The sequence below is a fragment of the Synchiropus splendidus genome, chromosome 7, assembly GCF_027744825.2.
Source record: "Synchiropus splendidus isolate RoL2022-P1 chromosome 7, RoL_Sspl_1.0, whole genome shotgun sequence".
NCBI classification, from domain to species: domain Eukaryota; kingdom Metazoa; phylum Chordata; class Actinopteri; order Syngnathiformes; family Callionymidae; genus Synchiropus; species Synchiropus splendidus.
The window spans coordinates 15814242-15836653 of NC_071340.1; the positions used below are offsets into that span (position 1 = coordinate 15814242).

The 22412-nt window shown below is 46.8% G+C and overlaps 1 protein-coding gene across 1 annotated transcript in view; it reads left to right on the forward strand.

The window, feature by feature from the left end:
• Positions 1-22412, forward strand: part of adgrv1 (adhesion G protein-coupled receptor V1) — an 83035-nt gene that overhangs the window by 19816 nt on the left and 40807 nt on the right. The window contains 48 exon segments of the mRNA XM_053870340.1: positions 174-350; positions 1308-1531; positions 2431-2557; positions 2623-2808; positions 2943-3123; positions 3582-3745; positions 3817-3940; positions 4008-4268; positions 5697-5823; positions 5886-6109; positions 6170-6904; positions 8440-8813; positions 10628-10798; positions 10957-11015; positions 11017-11135; positions 11201-11394; positions 11461-11590; positions 11740-11820; positions 12070-12209; positions 12287-12652; positions 12730-12973; positions 13046-13261; positions 13337-13552; positions 13610-13854; positions 13958-14139; positions 14217-14715; positions 14778-15084; positions 15151-15360; positions 15486-15616; positions 15704-15803; positions 15873-16052; positions 16121-16284; positions 16360-16447; positions 17773-17851; positions 17925-18063; positions 18130-18271; positions 18352-18617; positions 18737-18912; positions 19178-19305; positions 19370-19551; positions 19629-19775; positions 19837-19917; positions 19989-20253; positions 20708-20824; positions 20921-21143; positions 21213-21417; positions 21479-21625; positions 21750-22005. Coding sequence (XP_053726315.1) covers positions 174-350; positions 1308-1531; positions 2431-2557; positions 2623-2808; positions 2943-3123; positions 3582-3745; positions 3817-3940; positions 4008-4268; positions 5697-5823; positions 5886-6109; positions 6170-6904; positions 8440-8813; positions 10628-10798; positions 10957-11015; positions 11017-11135; positions 11201-11394; positions 11461-11590; positions 11740-11820; positions 12070-12209; positions 12287-12652; positions 12730-12973; positions 13046-13261; positions 13337-13552; positions 13610-13854; positions 13958-14139; positions 14217-14715; positions 14778-15084; positions 15151-15360; positions 15486-15616; positions 15704-15803; positions 15873-16052; positions 16121-16284; positions 16360-16447; positions 17773-17851; positions 17925-18063; positions 18130-18271; positions 18352-18617; positions 18737-18912; positions 19178-19305; positions 19370-19551; positions 19629-19775; positions 19837-19917; positions 19989-20253; positions 20708-20824; positions 20921-21143; positions 21213-21417; positions 21479-21625; positions 21750-22005 — 9499 coding nt within the window.

Genomic DNA, 22412 nt, shown 5'->3' on the forward strand with positions numbered 1-22412 from the left:
ATTTAAACAAATATTCCAACAACCACCTCAGCAAGTGCTAAAAGCAAGTGGTGTGAGAAAAGCAATCTTCATCTGTCACGTCAGTGCAAACATGAAAGAGAGAGATGAATGAGAATTAAGGCCCTTTAGTGAGAACCTTATTGAGAGCTTGTTTTCTTTTATCTCCACTCAAGTTAAATGCGTTGGACCTGGTTGATATCAGCCCGCCAATTCCCTCAAACAGCCCGAAATTCAGCGGTCCAGTGAACCTCACCTTGACCGTCACCCCTGATATTGCCAATGGGGAAATTGGTTTCACCAGCAACAGCACTGTTGTGGTGTCTGAGCCAGAGGAGAGCAACTTTACGATGGTGAGTTTACGAAACTAAGCGTTTGTCAAACTGTGTTTTTGCAAGTGACTGAACCTTGAGCCTTAAAAATTATTTTCTTTTGGGTTGTGACTAGATTAGATTAGAATAGATTAGTCTCTGGCACCTTCACTCATGTTTTTGCAGCAGGAATCAATCGACCAACAAGTAGACAAGAGTGTCTGCAGCCATTGCAGCAACACCGGTTCGTAAAGACCCTTAAACACATGGGTAACGCTGTGGATTTGCAAAGCACACCTTGCTTTTAATGGCTACAAACTCTACAGTGGGCCACAATAAAGGCCCATTTATGATCCCTTTATGTATGAAATTCGCTTCAAACAATGTTAGCGTCACTTATCATATGTGTCCATGCGCTGTTTACGTTGGTATTGCTGTTCCCTGATATAGCCTCCAGGGGGAGCAGCCCAGAGTCGAAAGTTTATGGCAAAGACAAACTCCAAAACAAATATGGCGACTGTGGAAGAAGAACTGATCATGTGCCTCCCGCACAGAAAAGAAAAACAGTGAGGCTGTGGTCGCTGAGGCTGTTAAATATATCGCGACTGGAGAACAGAGAATTTCCGCCAATGTTATGTCTTCTTCGTGTCTCTATAGAGCTACGTAATGGGAGGTAAAAGCAACACTGCCCCTCATGTTTTCCAGTGGCACTGCTCCATTTAACCCATATCTGGAACCGCACAGAAATGAATATAATAATTGAGGCATTACTCATATTCAGCCAGCACCCATGGTATTATGTCTTCCTGTATGTCCTTTGATGTCCTTCACTGGAGGGATTTCAAGAAGCAAATTTAAAGAGATGTAAATTGTTTAAAGATTGCCTGGCATTCAAAGGGTTTTGAATGCCAGGCAACACTCGTGGGGAATTTCGAATCATAAACTTGGTGACTAAATCTGACCCCTTTGAGGACTCGTCACTTTTTTTTTTTTTTGCAGGTGACCCTCCCGCTGAGGCGCGATGGCACCGACGGTCAGGCTCTGGTGTTCTGGAGCCTTAAACCAGTCAATAAGAACCAGCAGGATGTAACTGCGAGTGACCTGGAACCCTTCAGTGGTTCTGTTGTGTTCCTCTCTGGACAAAGTGATGCCTTCATCAACCTCACCGTCATGGCTGACAACATTCCTGAAATCAACGAGACTGTACTGCTCACTTTGGACAGGTAAACACTGGTGCTTCTACGCAACAAGAGCCAGGATTGACTGATGTTTCATAGAAAATAAAATCCATTCTGGGTTTTGGGTTCATTTTTGAATGTGCATTCAAGTCAGTAAAGTTGTCTGATGAGAGCGACCGTCCTTTTCCCCTCCTCCTCCTCCTGCTCCTCTTCTCCTGCAGGGTGGAGACGGCCCGCTTTATAGTGTACTTCGGGTGAGTAGAGAGTGAAGTGAACCTGGGCCTTTTGTCCAGTTTGAATCAGGGCTTTGTTTTCTCTTAAAGGAGCCACTTCAGGATTCCTGGGGTCTTTGGTTGATGTGGGGACAAGAGTGGTGGGGTTATTCTGTTGTGGTGTGGAGAAGGGATCTTGAAGAAGCCTTCCCTTTTGTATGTTCAGATCCAATTTAGGCTGGCTTCATTGCTTCCTTGCTCCAAACGGTGTGCATGCTGTTCCTTGGCCGTGACACTTTGTTTGGAGTCTTTTTCCCCCCGTCACGTCTTCGTCTCTAATTTAGCCCTCATGTGATGCTCGCAGGGCTTCTGTTATTTTAGGACATAAGACACGCCCATGAAGAGCAATAAAGAAGCAGATGTGGCATTGACTGACAGCTTTATTAAACGGAATCCCAGCTTTAGCGATCAGGTTTGAAAACAGTGGGTAAGGTTTACATATCTCCAGTGTAAATTAAAGCCCACTTGTTTGACATTGAATTGGTCCTGTTTTTAAAAACAAAACTGGGAACACATGATTAAAGCAAACATTTCCACGTCGGATTTTCCGTCTCCTTTAACATGTGGGACGTCTGTCCTGCAAGATTACACCCCTCAAAAAAACCCAACAGGCCCTCATTTAGGAGAATTGTTGATGGTAAATTGGAAAATAATGCTGTTTCCGTCCTCCAGGAGCAACGTGGAGAACCAGATCCTGAAAGCTGGATTCACCAGCAGAGAGATCGTCATCTTGGAAAACGATGACCCGGGAGGGGTGTTCGAGTTCTCTCCTCTCTCCAGAGGGCCATGGGTTGTCAACGTAAGCGCCACGTTTAAAAATAGCATGTTCACGCCAGATCTTGAGATTTTGACATCGCACATTAGGAGGGGGAGGCTGTGGAGCTGCATGTGGTCAGAGCCCAGGGACAGCTGCTGAAGCAGCTGGTACGTTACGCCGTCGTGCCCATGGGAAACACGGAATTCTACGGCGCTACCGGCATTTTGGAGTTCAAACCAGGAGAGAAGGAGGTGGTGGTGGCTCTGGTGGCGAGGCCAGATGGAGAGCCAGAGGTGAGGAGAGTCAATATTACAGTATCGTTTGTCAGCTTAAAAGCAAGTCAAAAATACAAAAGTGGAATCATCACTTCTCCAGAAAACTAGGAAAATGATTTTTGTCCCGACAAATTCCTCTCTTTTGAACCCAGCTGGACGAGACTTTCTCTGTGGAACTTAGCAGCCACAGCACTCCACCCAGTCGCCTTGGCAACCACAGGAAGGTCAATATCACTGTGCGCAGAAATGACGACCCTTTTGGGGTGGTTGAATTCAGCCCGTCTGGACTCATAAGAGCCATCGAGGAAAGCAAAGGAAGCCAGACTCACCAAGGTACTGCACAGAGGCATAAACTTGTTTTTTTGGTGTGAATGAGTTTACTGAAGGTTCTGGTCAGATGTTTTTGAAATTAGCACCAAAAATCCAAGGACCACTTGAATCTGAAAAGTGTGACTTGAAACAATGAAAAGTAAATTGAAGTTGAAGTGAAACCTAGTAAATAATTTAGGTAAATTCTATCTGTTCTTTTTATGGGGAAAGTATTTGAAAATGTGTTCATTGAATTATACTTAAACTGTTCTGCTGTTTTATGATATAATCTATGTCAACAAACAGTTTTTTGAATTCTATTCTTGACCCTTGAATTAGAATAAATCAAAGCCACTGTTTGACCTTAATACATGGTCAATTTAGTGACATTTTTTACATATATAAAAATGTAGACGGCAAGATGAGTATTTGAGATCCATATGTATATGACCTAGTCATTAACGTTTTGGTTTCTGTTCTAGCCACATACTCAGTTGTGAGGAATAGAGGGAACTTCGGAGAGGTGTCCGTTTCTTGGCTCCTGGAGCCGGCGATGTCTACAGATGTTATTCCTCTTCAGGGGAGCATTACATTCCTCGAGGGGGAGTCACAGAAAAACCTCACCATATTCTCCGTCCCTGATGAGGTACATCGATGTTTTGTGTTCAAAAAAGACATAATTCCTTTTGTCTTTAATATGTTTTTTTTCTGTTCAAGATTCCAGAGGCTTTGGAAAATTTCACAATCCGGCTCGTTGATTCAGTAGGGGGCGCTAGATTGGGAAACAGAGTCAGCGCCAGTTTGCTGATAAACAAAAACGACGACCCTATATACTTTTCTGGTGAGATTTCCCAAACCAAACTGAAACTGAACTCATAATTGAATTCCGTGTGTCGCTCTCTGTGCAGAACCTGTGCTTGTGCGGGTGGAGGAAGGCGGCGTGGCCAACTTCACTGTTCTCAGGGCGGGGCCGGTCGACGTGGTGGCGTCGGTGATGTATTATGTGGAATATGGGGACACATCACAAGGTGACCTGAAACTGCTGAGCAACGACACAACACTGGTTTTCGATGTCGGTGAATGGATGAAGAACATCTCTGTGGCTGTGGAAGATGACGACATTCCAGAGACGGACGAACTGTTCTACATTGTGCTGAACAACGCCACAGGTCAGGAGGTGTCGCATGTAGCCATCACTGTCGCCACTACTTTCCACTGCTTTTGCTACCAGTTACTATGTACTCCGTGGATGCATCTGCACTAAATTAAAATGTCGTAACTCCACAACTAACTTTCTGATGTCATTGGGAACATGGTGGGTTCCATGCACCCAGTTACATCCATCTATAGCAATTTTTGTTGACATTCATCGTCTCTGCTGACAGCAAAACTAGCACATCCTGTCTGGATTGTATTGATACATGTTTGTAAAGTGAATCTACCAACACATTCTCACTCGTAAATCAAACAACTTTAATAAGCTTTAGTGTTTTCAAGTGGACTTTTGTGGAGTAACTCCACTTTTGTGGAAGACATTTCACTCCATTGAAGCTTCTGAGCGTCAACATGCGTCCACCTGAAACCTGAGGATAGTACATATGAGGAGTGAGAATCTGTTGCGGCCCTCGGACCCATTCAAGAGGCAGGGGTCATAATGATGACGCGATAGAAAATCTGTAGTCAAAACAGTAGCTTGGTTTTGACTCCAGCAGTAGTGAGTGGACTAATCCCTACATGAGAATGAAAGCAGTCGGCCGCTCCAGGACTTTATTTTCCAGACCAGTAATTCTGAGGCCTCTGTGTTTTTTCTGATTCAGATGAAGGTGGTGTGTGAGATTTCATCTTGTGCTGGGTTTTTCTTGCTCTTTAGTTTGAGATGGCCTGGTTGGTAAATAGCACACAAGTTAAATGTCAAACTCAAATCGAACTCGCACCCTGCCACTATTTACGTTGTCTAAATACCAGCCTATACATTCTTATTTTGTTAGCTCTGTTGTCTGGCAACTCAAGTGGGCTGTTTGAAAGGGAAGTGAGGAATCAGTGCTGCCCATTTTGTTCTGTGCATGTGGCGTTTTTCTTTGTGCTTTGTCTCAGTAGTTGTCGCACATGGACTCGGTAGTTACTTCCAGCTTGTTTTGTCACCCTCACGTCACCTAGTTTGTATCAGCAGGTGATATTAGACCAGCAAACAGCTGGTCATCTGCCATGACTCTCCTGGACATTGTGTCTCGACCCTCAGTTCAAAAGTGACCGCCGCTTCCATCCCAGATGGAAGTGTCATCTACTTATATTTGCCCACTGATTCACATCTGGTGTCCAAACTGGTCCTCAAATGGCCGCGGTGGTGCAGGTTTTTGTTCCAACCCAACTAGCGCAACACCGCTTCACCTATCAGGTGTGTGAATAACATTTGAGAGTCAGTCTGGAGCTGTTTGTTTTAGGTCGCACCTCAACTTTTTAAACTGTATCTGCTTGGTTGGTTGGAACAGAAATCTGCACCCGCTGCAGCCCTGTCTGGAACAGCTGGGACGCTCTCCTGATCTAGTGTGAGAGACAATCCCAGAGTCTTCACTCTGATGGTACGTGTGTTTCTGCAGGCAATGCTGTCGTCTACGGGGCTGGCACGGCTACTGTGGTGATCGAGGCTAATGACGATGCTAATGGCATTTTCTCCCTGGAGACAGTAGAAAGAAGTGTGGCTGAAGGCACCTCCAATTCCTTCAAGTAAGAATACAGTCTGTCCACAGTAAGGTGTTCACCTTGTTGATCACGTCTGACCTTCACAGCGTGCTGCGGGCCAGGGGTCATTTTGGAAATGTGACGGTGTTTTGGCAGCTGTATGCCAATGATTCGGTGACTCCCTTAGAAGACCATGAGGAGTTTGCCAACACCTCCGGATCCATCACCTTCACAACAGGGGAGGAGTCCAAAGCCATTGTCCTGGAGGCCATCTCAGACAAACTTCCAGAGTTTATCGAGTTCTTTGTCCTGAAACTCGTGAATATATCAGGCAAGTTCAGCATGATGGTGATGCTCTGTGGACTCGCTAAACCATTTTTTCTTTCTTCAGGCGGTCACCCAGGTGGAGGTGGTCGACTAGCTGAGACGCCTTTGACTACGTCACTCGACATTCCGTTCAATGATGACCCATTTGGAGTCTTTGCCATCAACGGCAGCGACCTGGACCAAGAGGTGGCGGAAGACGTGCTTTCTGAAGACGATCTGGACGACGTCACCTCCTTCACCATTCTCAGGCAGCAGGGGACGTTCGGCAGCGTGCGTGTCGCTTGGGAAATCGTTTCTAGCCGCTTCCCTCGAGGTCTTCCTCAGATGGACGACCTGCTGCTCTTAGCTTCATTCCCTCCTGAGGTGGAACTCAGGCCTCATGCTCGACGACACCATTCAGCGACGGACGCATGGTTCTTCTCTGGAAGTCCAAAGGCTTACGGAACCATCCCATCTGAAGAAAGTCCACCAGCTCTCGGGAACTTCACTTTCTCTGCGTGGTTAATCCCTCAGCCCAACACCGATGGCTTCATTTTCTCCAAAGGAGTCGGCAACGAGACCTTGTATTATGGAGTGAAGGTCAACATCAATGAGTCCCACGTCACCGTGATGCTGTACTATACGGTCCCAGGATCAAATACGACCCAAGTTGCACGCACCAGTGTGGCCAAGTTTTTGGAGGAGAATACGTGGCTGCATTTGCTCATCACTGTGGACGATGGAATAGTTGAGTTCTTCCTCGATGGGAGCCCAGTTTCGGGAGGAATGAGGAGCATCAAAGGAGAGCGCATTCTTGATGGTGAGTCCTTCATAATTTTGTTGTAATATAGAAATATCAGGGTTTCCGCTTGGGTTTTTAGGAAGGTTTTTAGAACAAGTCCCCTTACCCCCAAATAAAAAACAAAACAACAGAGCGGAACGCAGCCAGTCAATAAGTGATAAATGAAATTGAGGAAAATGTTTTGTCGTATACTGAATTGGTGGCGGTAAAAACGCTCCTTTATAATCATGAGAAGTAATAATGCATGACTTGAGTTCAGTGAGCAACGCACTTCAGTCATAATGATGATTCTTTCAGGATTCGTCTGTGAATAACACAGCGAAAACCAGGACATTCATCTTCACCTCCATCATGTGTTATCCATTTGTGTTTCCACTTCGTTCTTATACATTTGAACATGTGAGATTACATGTTTAAAAAGGGTTCATCATCTAAGCCGTGGCGCACCACCATGCTAGTTTATATGTGGCGGATACCCTGAATATATTTAAGCTCTGTATATAACCATGAATAAACGACGTGTTCACATGTTTATTAGCAGCGTATTAACCTGTTATTAGCATTAGCTCCTCGAGGGGCCTGTGGCTATATACTTCTGTGGAACATTCACCAAATGTACTTGCTAAACAACACCATAAATATGGATTATTTAACAGTAAATAAGCAAGTATTTTTACTTTTTTTGTGCCTCTGTTACATATTTGACACTGATCTGATGATGTTGACATTTTAGATCCTGTAAATATGCTTGCGCGTGTGTCATGTGTTATTGATCATTCTTTCCCATTGAAGTGCCATATAAGATGCATGCTACACACAGGGATGCCAGCACATCCTCTTACACCCTGGTGCACACACACACTGACATTCTCCCACGCGTCCGCTGCCTCCTTATTGTTCAGAACTATCGGGTCTTTGCGACGCCTGACTGACCCCTTTCCGTGGCACTGTTGGGGTTTTCTCTGGAAGTATAGGTCGACTTTTTTTTTTCTTGTTTCTGGTAATGGATGGAGACAATGGTGGCAGGCTTTACAGCAGCAGCCAAGACAATAAAGTGCCTCCCTGGTTAATCAATCACAGTCATTTTACATCTGCTGTGACTCACCAGTCATGTCATGGGTCGTTGTTCCTCACTGGTAACTTAAGTCTCAGTGCATCAAGCCTTTGTTCTTGTTCAGCGCGGCGGATGATGCATACTTTTCCTTGGGGTGTTTGTCTGCCTCATATCGTCTTGTTCAAGCTCACGCTCAAGTGAAAGAGTGAAAAAAGTCTTGCTATTCTTTTGGTCATGCGCAGTCAAAGGACTGTTTCAGTATTTGATGATATTCAAGGTCTTTGATGTTGTCACCTAAAACAATGTCAACTCCCGGAGTCTAACTTTTGCACAGGAAAGGTTCTGATCTTGTCTCATTCTGAGGTCCTGAAAACTTTGAACTACACTGTTTTTTTGTTGCGAGTTCAGTATGTGAGTAACATTCACCATCACTGTTGTTACAGCGGCAGGGTCAAAGAGAGGTAAGGTAAAAAGAAATAATCTATATTTTGCTTTACAGGTCCGGGCCAAGTGTTTATTGGGTCCGATCCAGCCGGTGAACAGCGCTTCACCGGGCTTCTTCAAGACGTTCGCCTGTACAGGTCGAAGCTGAACCGCAGCCACATCCATGAGCTTCACGCTCAGCCGGCCAAGATCGATCTGAGGAACGTCTCGGGTTACCTGCGGTACCGGCAGGCCGAGCGGCAGAAGTCGTTCATCGTGGAGGTCAGGGATGATAGCGCGGAGGAGGGGGAGGAGATCTTTTATCTTCAGCTGGTTGCAGTTCAAGGAGGAGCCCGTCTGCCTCTTCCCAGACCCACTGCTGTGTTGCGAGTCATGAAGAGCGACAATGCCAATGGGCTTTTTGGCTTCACCGGTGCCTGTATCCCTGATGTGAGTAGGGAGTGTGCGTCCGTCAATCACTTCATGAGTCAAAAAACATCGCAGAACGTAAATGAGGTTTCACAGATGGTAATTTGAAGTTTAAAACAAACATGTAAAACCTCTACTTCATTGAATTTTTTTGCAACTCTTCATCCAGAAAAATGTTCATAAAATATAGCGAATCATTAAAAGATGAAACTTAGAGCTGCCAAACATACAAAACACCACGACCCTGAGTAGCAGATGATGAATGATAAAACAATACTATACATTCAGAGTATTGCTAATGTCTCAAACCTTTTAACAATCATAAGTGAACTTTTTTTTTACAATTTTTTTCCTGTCAACGGCTCCACCGTATTGAACAGGTGTTTGTTATTCTTGATATATTACTGCAGACATTTCTTCATTGTACAAATACCTTTTCTTCTGCTGCATCGCTTCACAAAGCAAACTCACCAAATACTCGATGTATCCTACAAATGTTGCATTGCATTGGTTGACAGACAAATAATGTCCCTATCAAGTATCAAGTCTCCTCCTTCATTTGAGGGTTGTTTTCCATACAGGACAAACCAGTTATGTTCTGAGGATAAGCGAGTGTTGTGCATCCTTCGTTCTCCAAAGAAATCACTATTTGTACAAATTAAAGGGAAAAACATCTTATTAAAAAATCATGGAAATCGTATTAAGCCCTAGTTATGGTTCTAAAATATTCCCTCAACTAAAGAAAGGTCGTCCAATGTTTATCTTTTTTTTATTGGCAATCTTTAAATAGAATGTATGTAGAAAAGTATAGAATCAAAGAAGATATTTCATGACATCATGACATAATTTGATGTCACAAATTTTAGATCTTTATCTTCTGCCCATGTGTCTTTTGGCTTGTTGCTGCACCCTCCTTAACGTCGTTCTCTGGTTAATTTATTGAGATGTCAGGGGACTCTGGTCCTCATAAGCACTTGTACAGCTGAGTTCTGAAACAGCTCTATGAGATGAGTGTTTAAAAGTGACACGCAGTAAGTCACCGGGCCCTGGAAGTGAAAGTTAATCTGTCTCCCATGTGAGTAAGGCCTGTCTGTGTCACCACCTCTCAGTTTCCTTAAACATATACATAGGAACCGACGTAACTGAAGCCCGGCAGTTTTCAGCCCGTGCTCCTGCTGCATATTTCATCAGACCTTCATGCCTGGCTGCAGCAGGAGCCTGCTCTCTTGTTTTAGCCCGATTGGATGTGCTGACTCCACATGATGCCGGCCCCTCTCAGGTAGACGGCAACAGCTGGTGTGGCTGCAGCAGGTACTCCGCTGCCATGGCATTCCTGAGGAGGGCGATTAGAAGTTCCGACACTGGTGTGGCGTGAGATCCAGTTCCTCGGGATCGTCCGCGCGACAGGTGGCAGGGCTGAAGGTGGCATTCCATCAGAACTGGAGAAGTGTCCCTGAGGAATTGAAAGACGTGGAGGCATTTGAGCCATTTACTCAAGGACAGAAATAGAAATTAAACAAACTGTATACTGTATTTTCCATCATCTTCCAACCTCAGTTTAGGGCCTTGTGAGGTTTCTCATTGATGTAATGCTTTTCCCAGCCTCTCGCCCTAAACCAGCCTTTAACCTTAACTCGGGTTCTGAACCAAACTTCAACCTTATCATAATAACCTAGTTATATTGAAGTTTTGACAAATGTAGATCTTGACCTTGTTTGACACGGCGTATATATATATATATATATATATATATATATATATATATATATATATATATATATATATATATATAGCATACATGTGCTGTATAGAAAAACTTCCTCTCCTCTCCTCAGACCACCGAGGAGGGCTCCATCGTTTCCTGTGTGATCGAGCGTCTACGAGGCTCCCTGGACTCCGTTCATGTCAACTACTCGGTGGCCCAACTGGACAATGTGGTGCCTGCATATGAAGATTTCGCGAACGCCACGGGAGCTGTGCTTTTCATGCCCGGCCAGCGCTCGGAGGTGCGTCTCATCTGCGCGTCTCTCTCAAGTCTGTTTTCCCGTTCACTTAGCTCCCCCTACTGTTATGATTTGGTAATGTCTGCGAGGGCTGCCAAAACGCGTCATACCATCTGGAGTTGGCTTCTAACCCATCATTTATTTTTTTTGGTTGATTTCAGGTTCTTAACCTCTTGGTATTGGATGACAGCCTTCCAGAACTGAGCGAATCATTTGAGGTCATTGGTTTCGGCGGAATCCGGCGATGGTAAACCAGGCTCAACCCCGACCAGCGGAGCCAGCATCAGCCCAGATGCTGCCGTCAACATTGTTACTGTCACAGCAAGTGACCACCCTTATGGTAACCATGACAAGTGAAGCGCACCAATCCCATCTTTGTTCTCACAAATGTCCCTGCACTTCCAGGCCTGTTGCAGTTCCAGCCCAGACCTCCACCAGACGGACTGATCCCGCCTGCATCAGAACCTGCTCACATCACAGTCAAGGAGGAAGATGGAGAAATCCACCTGCCTGTCGTGCGGGCCCAGGGCCTTTTGGGTCGGGTCATGGTGGGATACAGGACCACCCCTTTTACAGCATCCAGCCCTGAAGACTATGAGGTCAGTTTACCTCCTGGTGCTTGAATAATCTGGAACTGATTTCCTTGTCATTGACTCTCTCGGCAGGACTCTGAGGGCATGTTAGACTTTCTCCCCGGGGAGAGATTGAAGTATATTTCAGTCAACATCGTGGACAATCCTGTCCCCGAGCTGGACAAAATCTTTAGAGTGGAGCTTTACAATGCAGATGGAGGAGGTGAGAGAAACTATTTTCAGCTGAAACATTCCCACCTGTATCCTTGTGTTTTTTGTGAACTGTGTGCTGTGCTCCCTGCTGTCCACATCCTTCCCACCTGCTCCCTCTGGTGTGACGCTCTTGTGTGACCCTGATGCATGAACTATCAGTGGATCAGCTCCTTCATGGTGAAGGAAGCAGTAGTGGGGAGAGTGAGTCTGACTTCCTTGTGCCGTCTTATCGCCATCATGGTAAGTTTTCCTCTTCCCCTTTCATCCCCCCTTCTCTCTCACCACTATGAGCTGGTTTTATCATTTCTCTACTGATATTTCCCCCCAAAACATGCATTTAAAACTCCTTCATTCATTTGTTTTGGTCGCAGTAATTGAGGTACAAGTAGAGTAAGAGAAGTATAAACAAATGAAGCAGATATAGTCGCACTAGCGGCGGGAAAAATCCTCCTGAATAACAAAATAATGTGTTGGTCATTATGTTTCCAGCCAGCCTGGGGGTCGCATCTCACCTGACTGTGACCATTGCCGCCTCTGATGACGCTCACGGAGTGTTCCAATTTAGCCCCAAATCTCTCTTTGTTAACGGGACAGAACCCGAGGATGGAAACAGTGCTGTACTTCTCCAGGTCAGTCACTGCTTTTCCGCATTTCTGAACGTTGTCGGAGCCCCAGGTCATGGAATGTGTGGCTGTGTTCTGTGCAGGTGGAGCGGTCCTTCGGCGACCTCTCCACTGTTACTGTATTCTGGGAGTGTGACCCTCAGTCAGAAAGTGAGCTCATCACTCGGCGCGGGAACATCACCTTCGCTGTGGGACAGACCTCAGAGAACATCATCATCGATGTGGACCAGGACGAGATTCCTGAGTTGGACGAGACGTTCACTGTCTCGCTAGTGAACGTGTCAGACGGACGTCTGGGTGTCCAGACTTCAGCGACTCTCACCGTGCTCGCCAACGATGATCCTTATGGGGTTTTTGTTTTTTCAAACGTCTCGAGACACGTCCGCCTGCCCGAAGCAGACACCACTGTCACGCTCTCTGTCCGACGGCTGAGAGGTCAGATGGGACAGGTATTTGTTACTGGGGTTTGTATAAGAAATGTGATGTCGTGAGACAGAATAAAACATTTGGAATTCTTCCTTTTAAGGCCCGGGTTACGTATGTGACCCTGGAAGAGAGAGATCCACCGCCTTACATTACTCACGGAGTTGGTCGCGCCACTGAAGGCCGCGACTTCGTTCCTGTTCAGGAATCAGTTGAGTTTCTGCCCAACCAGAGTGAAGCGAACATTACCATCACTGTGCTCGACGACGAGGATCCGGAGAGAGATGAATCTGTCTTTGTCAAGTTAGTCAGTGTTGAGCTCATTACGGGAGGCCAAGAGAGGCCAAGTGAGTTTCCCCCCCCACGTCAAGCACCGTGTGAGTAGCTTTGAAAAATAACAATTGTCATCTTTGTCTTAGTTCCTAACTCCCCATCGCTCGGTCCGAAGATGGACACCGTCGCCCAGGTGATCGTAGAAGCCAGTGACGCCGCCTTCGGTGTCCTGCAGCTGTCAGCGTCTGCCGTCAGTGTGGCAGAGGACTACGTTGGGCCCATCATAAATGTCACACGGGTCGGAGGGATTTTTGCAGACGTGTCTGTCAAGTTCATCGCGGTGCCTTTGACCGCCAGAGTCAGTAAGTGGTTGACTAACTTGAATAAAACCTGTGGGAAGGCTGGACCATCATCTCTTAAGAATTGTGACCTTGTAGGTGAAGACTACAGTGTGGCCTCCACGGACGTGGTCCTACTTGAGGGCGAGTCAAGTAAATCTGTGCCCATCTATGTCATCAACGACATGGTCCCGGAGCTGGAGGAGACGTTCCTAATTCAGCTGATAAACCAAACCACTGGGGGCGCCCTCCTGGGGGAACTAACACGTGCCATTATCACCATACTGCCTTCCGATAACCCTTTTGGTGCCTTTGGTGAGTTCTCATTCGCCATTGTTGGAACACGCCAGACTCATTCTTCCTCTTCCTCAGTTGTCCAGGCGCTCCCTGCTACCATAGAGGAGCCAGAAGCAAGTCCAGTGGAGGTTGCCGTTCCAATAGTTCGAAATGCTGGTACAATTGGAACAGTTGCCGTGCAATGGCAGGCCACTGTGGACGGCAAGCTCGCAGTAGGGGACATCAGGCCTTCCTCGGGGGAGGTGAGGTTTGCCCCCGGGGAGACCATGAAGACCCTCAAATTACAGCTGTTAGCTGATGATGTTCCTGAGATCACAGAGGTGAGAAAGACTGACAGCCATGTTTGCTACATATTCAAGTGTTAGACCTGGCAAGTCATATTTATGTTTTGCGGTGTCACTAATGTTGTTCTACATGTTCCAGACGATCAGAGTGGAGCTCACTGGTGCCAGCAATGGAGGAAACCTGGGCGCTGATACCTCCATCGACATAATAGTGCCTGCCAATGACAACCCTCATGGAACTGTCTACTTTGAGCAGCCCGTTTACCGCATTCAGGAGCCTTTGGAGGGGGTTTATCAGGCGAACATCACGGTGCGCAGAAGGTAATCGTCATTATTATATGGATTTATGCCCTCTGCCTTATCTTGTCTCAATAATGAGTTGTTTTCATGTGTTTCAGTGGGGGCCACTTTGGGGGGTTAGAGATTCTGTACAGCACCTCTGAGATTGATGTGGTGGGAGCAGCTCAGGCCAGGGGCCAGAACCTTCTCCACTATTTTGAGTCTGGGAGATCTGGAGCCCCATCGAGTCCGCCGCATCAGACAGTGGACATCACAGGTCAGAAGGACCCCGTGACCTTTTGTGCTGCTGCCTGTCTGAGAGAACAGGGCTGCCGAGCGTTCAGTCTCTCGACAGACTCAAACTCACCGTCGTGCTCTTGGGTCACGTCAGGGGCCGACCAGTTGGCCCCAGAATCACAGCTTGTGACTTATCTTAAGAATGTCACGGCAGCCGCGGCCCTGTTTGGCGCCCAGGCCACTGCTGAGAGCGACTACATCCCTGTGAGCGCTCAACGTACCTTCATGGAAGATGGCGCCGGGAGTGCCAACCTCACTGTTCCGATTCTGACTGACAAGCTCCCTGAAATGGATGAAAGCTTTTCTATTCACATTTTGAAGGTAAAGAAGGTGTCATTTTTCTTCCCTTCATGGTTGTTCACCGATGTTGTTTGTGTGTGAAGGTGGAGCTGATGAATCTGACTGTGGAGGAGAGGAACCTGCCCACCGTTGGCAAGCCAGACAGTGCAATCGTGACCATAGGAATGAATGGCGATGCGTTTGGTGTTTTTTTAATCTACAGCCTTGATCCTAATGCTGCTGAGGACGGGCACTATCTCGAGGTGAGAGAAGAACCTTTGGCTCTGCCTCTGGTGATTGAAAGACGAGGGGGAAACATGGGCAGAGTCACCGTGGAGTGGAGTTTTGTTGGAGGAGAAGCCTCCCCGGATTCTGACTTCACAGGCACTGGTGGAGTTCTGGTTTTCGATGGTACGTCCAGCTTGCAGTTTACCAGTGAATAGGTGTTGTAAAGGACACTGTCATCTCTGTCGACAGGGGACCTCAAGAAGACAATTGAGATTGTCATCAAAGATGATGCAGAACCAGAGGACAAGGAGAGCATCGTGGTCGCGCTGGTAAACACAGAGGGAGGAAGCCGAATTCTGCCCAGCTCTGACAGCGTTCAGATTGTGGTCCTGGCTAATGACAATGTGGCAGGCATCGTTGGGTTCCATCCAGCGTCGCGGTCAGTCATTGCCAGAGAGGGTAGGTGGAGATCAGCAGCTTCAAAAGATATGATCGTCATACCATCTTTGAAAGCCTCAGTCTTGAGACTTTGTGGTGATCGTAAGTGCAGTAAGATAAAAACGTTATTTTCTTTTTAATTTCAGGAGAAGTCATCTCCTTGTTGGTCACGAGGACATCGCCAGGCTTAGGGAATGTGACCGTGGACTGGATGGTAGAAGGACCACAAGTGGAGCGCACCTTTATCCAGACCTCAGGAAGAATACTGTTTACAGAGGTGAAGCGTCAGTGCAAGGCTCATTGGCTTCTACAGCAAGAAAAGTTTGGTTTCCAGAAAAGAGAGCTGTTTTCATGTCTCCTGCAGAAAGAGCTCAACAAGACCATCGATCTGCAGCTCCTGGATGGTGCGACCCCAGATGACCAGGATGAATACCAAGTGACCCTGGCTAATGTGCAAACCTTTGGTATGCGACACTTATTCTAATCTCCTCAATGAATCATTCTAAGAATCGTCATGAATCATTTCCCGGCAGGTGTTGCTGATACGGGACACGCTGCAATCGACGCTCCAGCCTCTCGCGCTCTTCTCACTGTGGACACAAGTGACGCGCCATATGGGATGCTGGCCATTCCTCCTGCGTCCCAACATGTGTCAACAGAGGAGCGCGACCAAATCGTGAACATCTATGTCAACAGAGAATTTGGAAGCTCAGGTTAGTTCCTGCCACCCTATTGCACATCCTGATATTGTGATATCGTTCTTGACAATCTGTCTTTTTAGGGACTGTTAACATTACCTATGAGGTCACCGAGGGTTCCCTGCAGGACCTGTCCCAAGTGGAGGGCGCGCTCGCTGACCCGGGACACGACTTTGTGTCTCTTACTGGGTCTGTGATTCTACAGGACGGACAGACCTCAGTAGCCATCCCTGTAACAATACTGGAGGTATAGGCGCTTCATTTCTGTCAGAAGGTCAATAACCATCAGAAAATGAAAACCCTTTTATTTGTGTTTTCTCAGGATGAACTTCCAGAGTTGGATGAGTACTTCCTTGTCAACATAACATCTGCAGCGCTAATAACAACAGTTAGCACGGCTCCCCAACTAGGTATGGCTCACTTTTGTAACACCTGCATGTCGCTGAAAACATTGAGTCGTTTTGTACTTGGTTCATTCTTTGTGAGATGGAGCTTTTAATATTTAGTCTTTTGCTAAAGTCTGTAAATCAATAAGACTCGCTGCAGTAGAACCCACGAGTTCCGGCTCCTGCTTTTACATAATCAAAGCCGCAGACCAATTTATGAATGAGTAACTTTAGAAAGTGATGAGTAGACAGAAGAGCTTGTGGAGGCTCTCGGAATACTATGGGGCATGCTGTAAACACATGGCTGCTCCTTTGGCTGCAGTGATTATGTGGCTTGGATGTGAAAGTGGTTGAGGAAGTGTGGGGGATTCGGTGGCAGTCGTGGAGCACTGTGTGGTGAGGAGTGCATACGCCAAACTAAACCAGCGCTTAACCTCCTGGTGTCTTCGCCTAAATGGGGAAGAAGGGGAGGCTTATCTCAGGGTTTAGAAATCAGCCACCCAGAGCACTTGGTTTCTACATTTTCTAAGCCACTTACAAAACACGATTCCTGGCTGTGGTTAGTGTCTGGAACTCTGGGAATCGCTCAAACCTCTTTGAAGATTCATCCGTCAACGGCACTGCTGCTGGAGATAAACTAAATAGTCACATTTTTTTAAAAGGTTGGGGGCGACTTCAGGTAAACTCTTGGTCTGTGGTTTGTCCCTTCGAAGTTGCTGATATATATTTAAGGTAGCTGACAACCGACTTTCATATTTCCCGACCAAAAGGTCAACAATAGATGGACACATGTCTGAGGTGACCAGTTCTGAGCATCTTGTCACCTTATCTGAAACCTAGATGAATATGGTTGTGAGCTAAGATCATTGTTTTTTGTTGACACTTGGCACTTTTGGACATAGTAACATTGTAAAGATCCTTGGTTGAGTTTCAATGAGACATGACCATCTCTGATAACATTTTCTCTTCATACAACATAAAAAATAATGTTGAATCACTATATTTAATCAACTTTCATGTGACTATAGTTACAAAAGCATCTACCATTTTGAAGTTTTTTTTTATTCCTGCAGAGATGCCTCTTGTTTGTGTCTGTAATGTGTGTGTTGCAGGAAAGAAGTAGCGCTGCTGCCACCTGCTGTCCGTTTGTGCTCTTTGCTCCTGGAATGTTTAGTATGAAATATGTTGAAATACGTGCAGGACAATGATTTTTTTCTGTGAAAATAAATAAGTGAGAGAGATTCCTCAGGATTGCTGTATGTATATAAAAAGCGGCATCGAATCAAATCCCTCTTGATTGTGTGTGTGACCTGATGCAAATGAAATGTATGTTTTATTGTGCGATTCAGACACTGCAGGGCTGGTGGCAGAGGTGAGGATCATCGCGAATGACGGCGTCAGAGGAGTCATTGAATGGACCAACACCATGTGAGAGAAGCATAAACAGATGCTGAAGTCTTGAGATTGTGATTCAAATGCTTTCTTGGATTTTGGACCACAGGTACGAAGTGAATGAAACTATCGGGGTGCTGACTCTGGTGGCCTTCAGGAACAAGGGCACGTATGGAAACGTCTCCCTTTTCTACCACGTTCAGAACCTGGAAGCTCAGCAAGGCTTGGACTACAACACCAGCCAGACGGTCAGCAAAACACATTCGCTGGGGTTTCAGAAGGTGCGGTATTAGAAACTACTGTCGCCCACCCAGACGCTGTACTTTGTTGATGGAGAAAAGCACAAGTTTGTGGAAGTGCAAATCATCGACGACGCCGTCCCAGAGGGTGAAGAGCGGTTCCAGCTGATCCTGTCCGAGCCCTCACCTGGACTGGAGCTGGGCATTAATACGACTGGTAAGTCCCTGAGAGAGCCGCACACATTCTCACTGCGGCTTCAAGTCTCCCTTCATTCGAGTGTTTCTGTCTTATTCCAGCCACGGTGACGATTCTGGACAGTGATGACGGACATGGTGTTTTGTCCTTCAACTCCAGCGAGCCTTTCTTACTGAAAGAGCCGACATCCATGTCGGGGTTACGCGAGAGTGTTGCGACTCTCTATGTGGTTCGTAATCCTGCAGAAGGCACCTTCGGCACTGTCACAGTTCAGTTCACCATCAGGGATGAAAACGGCAGCCTAGCGGACGCCGATCTGATGCCCTCTCAAGGGTTTGTTGTCCTGGAAGAGGGCGTCAGATTTAAGGTGAGGGCCTGTATTTTGTCAGCAAGTCATCTTAAATACAAATCACTGCAAACCATCTGATTCTTTTACACTTATTGAGTGACAAATAGTCATTTGTAGTTTTGATCTTGGGTTTCTAGATGCTGGAGATTTGGGCAGTTCTGGATGCTGAACCTGAAGGGAACGAGACCTTCACGGTGACTCTGTCCAGCCCGACCGGAGGGGCCCGACTGGGGGACCAACTCCTCACTGTTATCACCGTCCTGGAGAACCTCGCTCCCTCTGGACTGTTCCGTATAGGACCAACCCTCAACAGGTCTGAACCAAATAGTCAAGCACGTATTTGAAGAATCATGGCACCACATTAAGAAGTACCAGAAGTTAGTTTTTAAACACTTACTATATCAGTTACATTGTCCCACAGTGGACAAGTTCAAGAAATGTGGTGTTTTCAACACCTTGTAAAAGAAACAACAAATAAACCAAAAATAAAAATGAACTTCTGCAAAAGTATAAGAAAGAAGTCTGTGCTTCAGTGTGGTGTTGCTTAACTGTTTTTACTCATTGCGTTCCCTGTGTAGAACGAACACGGAGGTGGTGGCTGGGGAGGGCAGCGGACCGGTGTTTCTCACCGTGTCTCGCAGTAACGGCCTGGAGTCCACAGTCAGCGTGGAGTGGGAGACGGTGTCTGACACGGCTGCTGCTTCAGGTGAGTTTTGAACTTACCCTTCACATGAGCATGGAGAGTGAGACTTGCTGCTTGATCTTTTCAGAGGGTCACGTTCCTGTCCTGGCTTTGTACCAGAGCTTCGAGGACAGCCCCACCTCAGCCTGGTGCTCCCTGCCCGGGCGTCTCTCAGAGTTTGCCGTGAGGCTGGATAAGATCCCCAGCATCGGGTCGTCCTTCACCTTAGCCACTCTCTATAGGTGGCAGGGGATATTTGTGCCAGTACAGGTAAGAGAGCCAAACTAAGCAATACATTTGTTTCAAAATTGTCTGTTTCATATGCTTTTTTCCCCCTGAATTTTCAGTCTTTTAGGATCCAGGACCCACGTTCTTGTGTTGCTCTAGCAGTCAACAACACAAACTTACTAGCCATCACACACGGTGGGCCTCCTACGTCACCTGCCGCCAACCTCAGCATCTTTAAAGTGCACCCCGACCTTAATGTCACAATGGTGCGTATCCATATTTCTGAATGTCGCTTCAGATCCGCTCGCAGTAATCTGTCTTCCTCAGGAACAAACCTTGGCTGTGGAAGCCTCGAGTGTGAAGCACCTCACGACAGATGGTGGAGATTATTTGATCGCATCAAGCCAGGTGAGGAGCGCAGCTCCACTGACACAGATGACAGTTACTGGACTTGCAGTTTTCATCTTTTCATGTCGTAGATCTTTGTTTGGACGGGAAGGGCCTTCACACTCCACCAGACTCTGGACTTTGAGGAGCAACTCATCAGCGCCGCTCCATTCACTCATGCTTCGGCGTCTTACTTAGCCGTATGTCTGGACCGAGAGTCGTCCAGCTGCCTCCTGCTTCGCCTTGCTGCCGGACGATTTGAGAAGCCAGAGCCTCTTCCTTTCACAGGAAGGATCAGTCAGGTGGAGACGGTTCATCCAGCAGAAGGGGAGACACTCCTCTTGGGAATCAGTGAAGGTAGCTTGCCCCTTTGGTTATAGAAGGAGAAGCTACACTGCTGAAGACATACTTGACTGAACTGAATTTATTTTAAGGTTATATTTTGAGGTTCCGACTGTTTTTAGTGGCCAATGACACTGCAAACACACTGAACAGAGAGTACAGAGCCCTTGCGACGACTGCAGACAAAACATCCTTGTTCTGTGAGGCTAGCAAAGATGACAGAATTTGAAATCTGCGGTGGACATCATGTATTTATACAAGCCTCTGTATATTTTCCTGAGACATAATCTCTCCGAGTCTGCCAAAGTTCTCTTCGCTCAGACCTGTTGCGGACACAAGTGGAGCCGCAGCGAGACACAGAGGCTGTAATTTGTTTGTCTGGGCGTGTCAGGCGGACCAGTCACATCAACATGCTATTCTGGCGCGCAGGACTGCAACTGTTTATGAGCGTGCGTGTTTATTCCCGCAGATCAATCTTGCGTGGTGCTGCAGTGGCTGACGGGGCAGCCTTCACCTCAGACCTATCAAGTCATCCCTCAGCCAGGTCTCACCTCGGCGCATCCTTTTGTTGCCCCATCTGGAATCAGTGAGTTCAACTTCCCTTAATATGTAAATAAGTAAATAAGCAGAATATGAATACATTAATCTTTGTCTGACACGCTGTAATCCATTTTTTTGGCAGCGTACCTGGTTCTTGCTGGTGGAAACGGTTCTTCTCTCTACTCATGGAGGAGTGACGTCGATTTGTTCACCCTGATTCTGAGGGCCCCGCCAGCTTTTAGCTTCCTCTCCCTTGTGGTGGCAAACCTTAACCACACCAAGACCCTCCTAGCTTCCACCGAAGAAAGCAGCTCCAGAATCTATGAGCTGTCATCTGTCTCCAATCACTCCGACTTCATACCCAGGTATGACTTGAATCCCCACCGTGACTGGGCTCCAACCTGTCGAGTGATTCGTGTGTCTTTGGGTTTCAGTTTTGGCAGGTTGCTGTTTTTGCCAGGCGACAGCGAAATGCAGATCGCAGTGAGCATCATAAACGACGAGGAGCCTGAGATGCAGGAGCACTTTCAGGTCCGTCTGAGGAACCCGAAGGGCGGGGCGGAGATTGGATTTGGCGGTCAGGTCACTGTCACTGTGCCAACAAATGATGGTGCCCACGGAGTCGTCGGCTTTGCTCAGGTCAGTGGAAAGCAACTGGATTTGGATATGAAAACGTCTATATACGGATGGCTCTCTGCAGGAGTCTTTGTTGATGGAGGTGGAAGAGTTGGAGCAAAATAATCAGGTTCGTCTCCACGTGGAGAGAAGGAGAGGGACTTTTGGCAGACTGACGGTCCACTGGTCTGCCAACGGGAGTTTGGCAGACATCTACCCCACCTCAGGAGTGGTGGGTGCCTTTTAAGTGTCTTGCCTTGTCTGTACAAATGTTGGTTTGCCAACTCTAAATACTGATACAGGTGTTATTGTTATTGCTATTTTTATTATTATGATATTGATGTTTCATGTCACAGGTCACGTTTTCCGAAGGCCAGTCCCTGGCCCTCATTTCACTCACCATCTTAGCTGACGGCCTCCCTGAACTGAAAGAGAGCGTCACCATCACGCTCATGGACGTGACCACGGTGGGACTTGAGGATCTCCAGCAGGCTGCCGTCATCGACCAGCAGCGGACACGCGCGCTCCTCTCCATCTTACCCAACGGCTCTCCCTACGGCGTGATTGGCTGGCACGTGGACTCGCAGTTTGCCCTGGTTCAAGAGCCGCAGAGTAAGAGTTTACTGAAACACTCTTGATTTATGCCGACAGTGTTTGCAAGCTTCTTGCAAAAGTAATCTTGAAATCCTTTCCAAATGGGATCCCTGTATAAATCCCTTAAAGCGGTGTTACGGTAATGTGTGTCACAGACTTCCTGGATTTTGTGTTCATTTCTTCTTAATCCAGTTCAGAGGCCGCACTGAATCACCATAATATTCTTTCACCAGTGAGTTTGGTATAAGCCAGGGTTCTTAACCTTTTTGATCTCGGGGCCCACATTTTGCTGAACAAATGGGTCCGGGGCCCATTCAAGGAATAGAACTGAAACATGACTGTGATTACTGATTTCATTTGTGTTGAATAACCACGCATGTAAACACACCAAAACCTTGTCAAATGACATGAAACCATGTGATAAG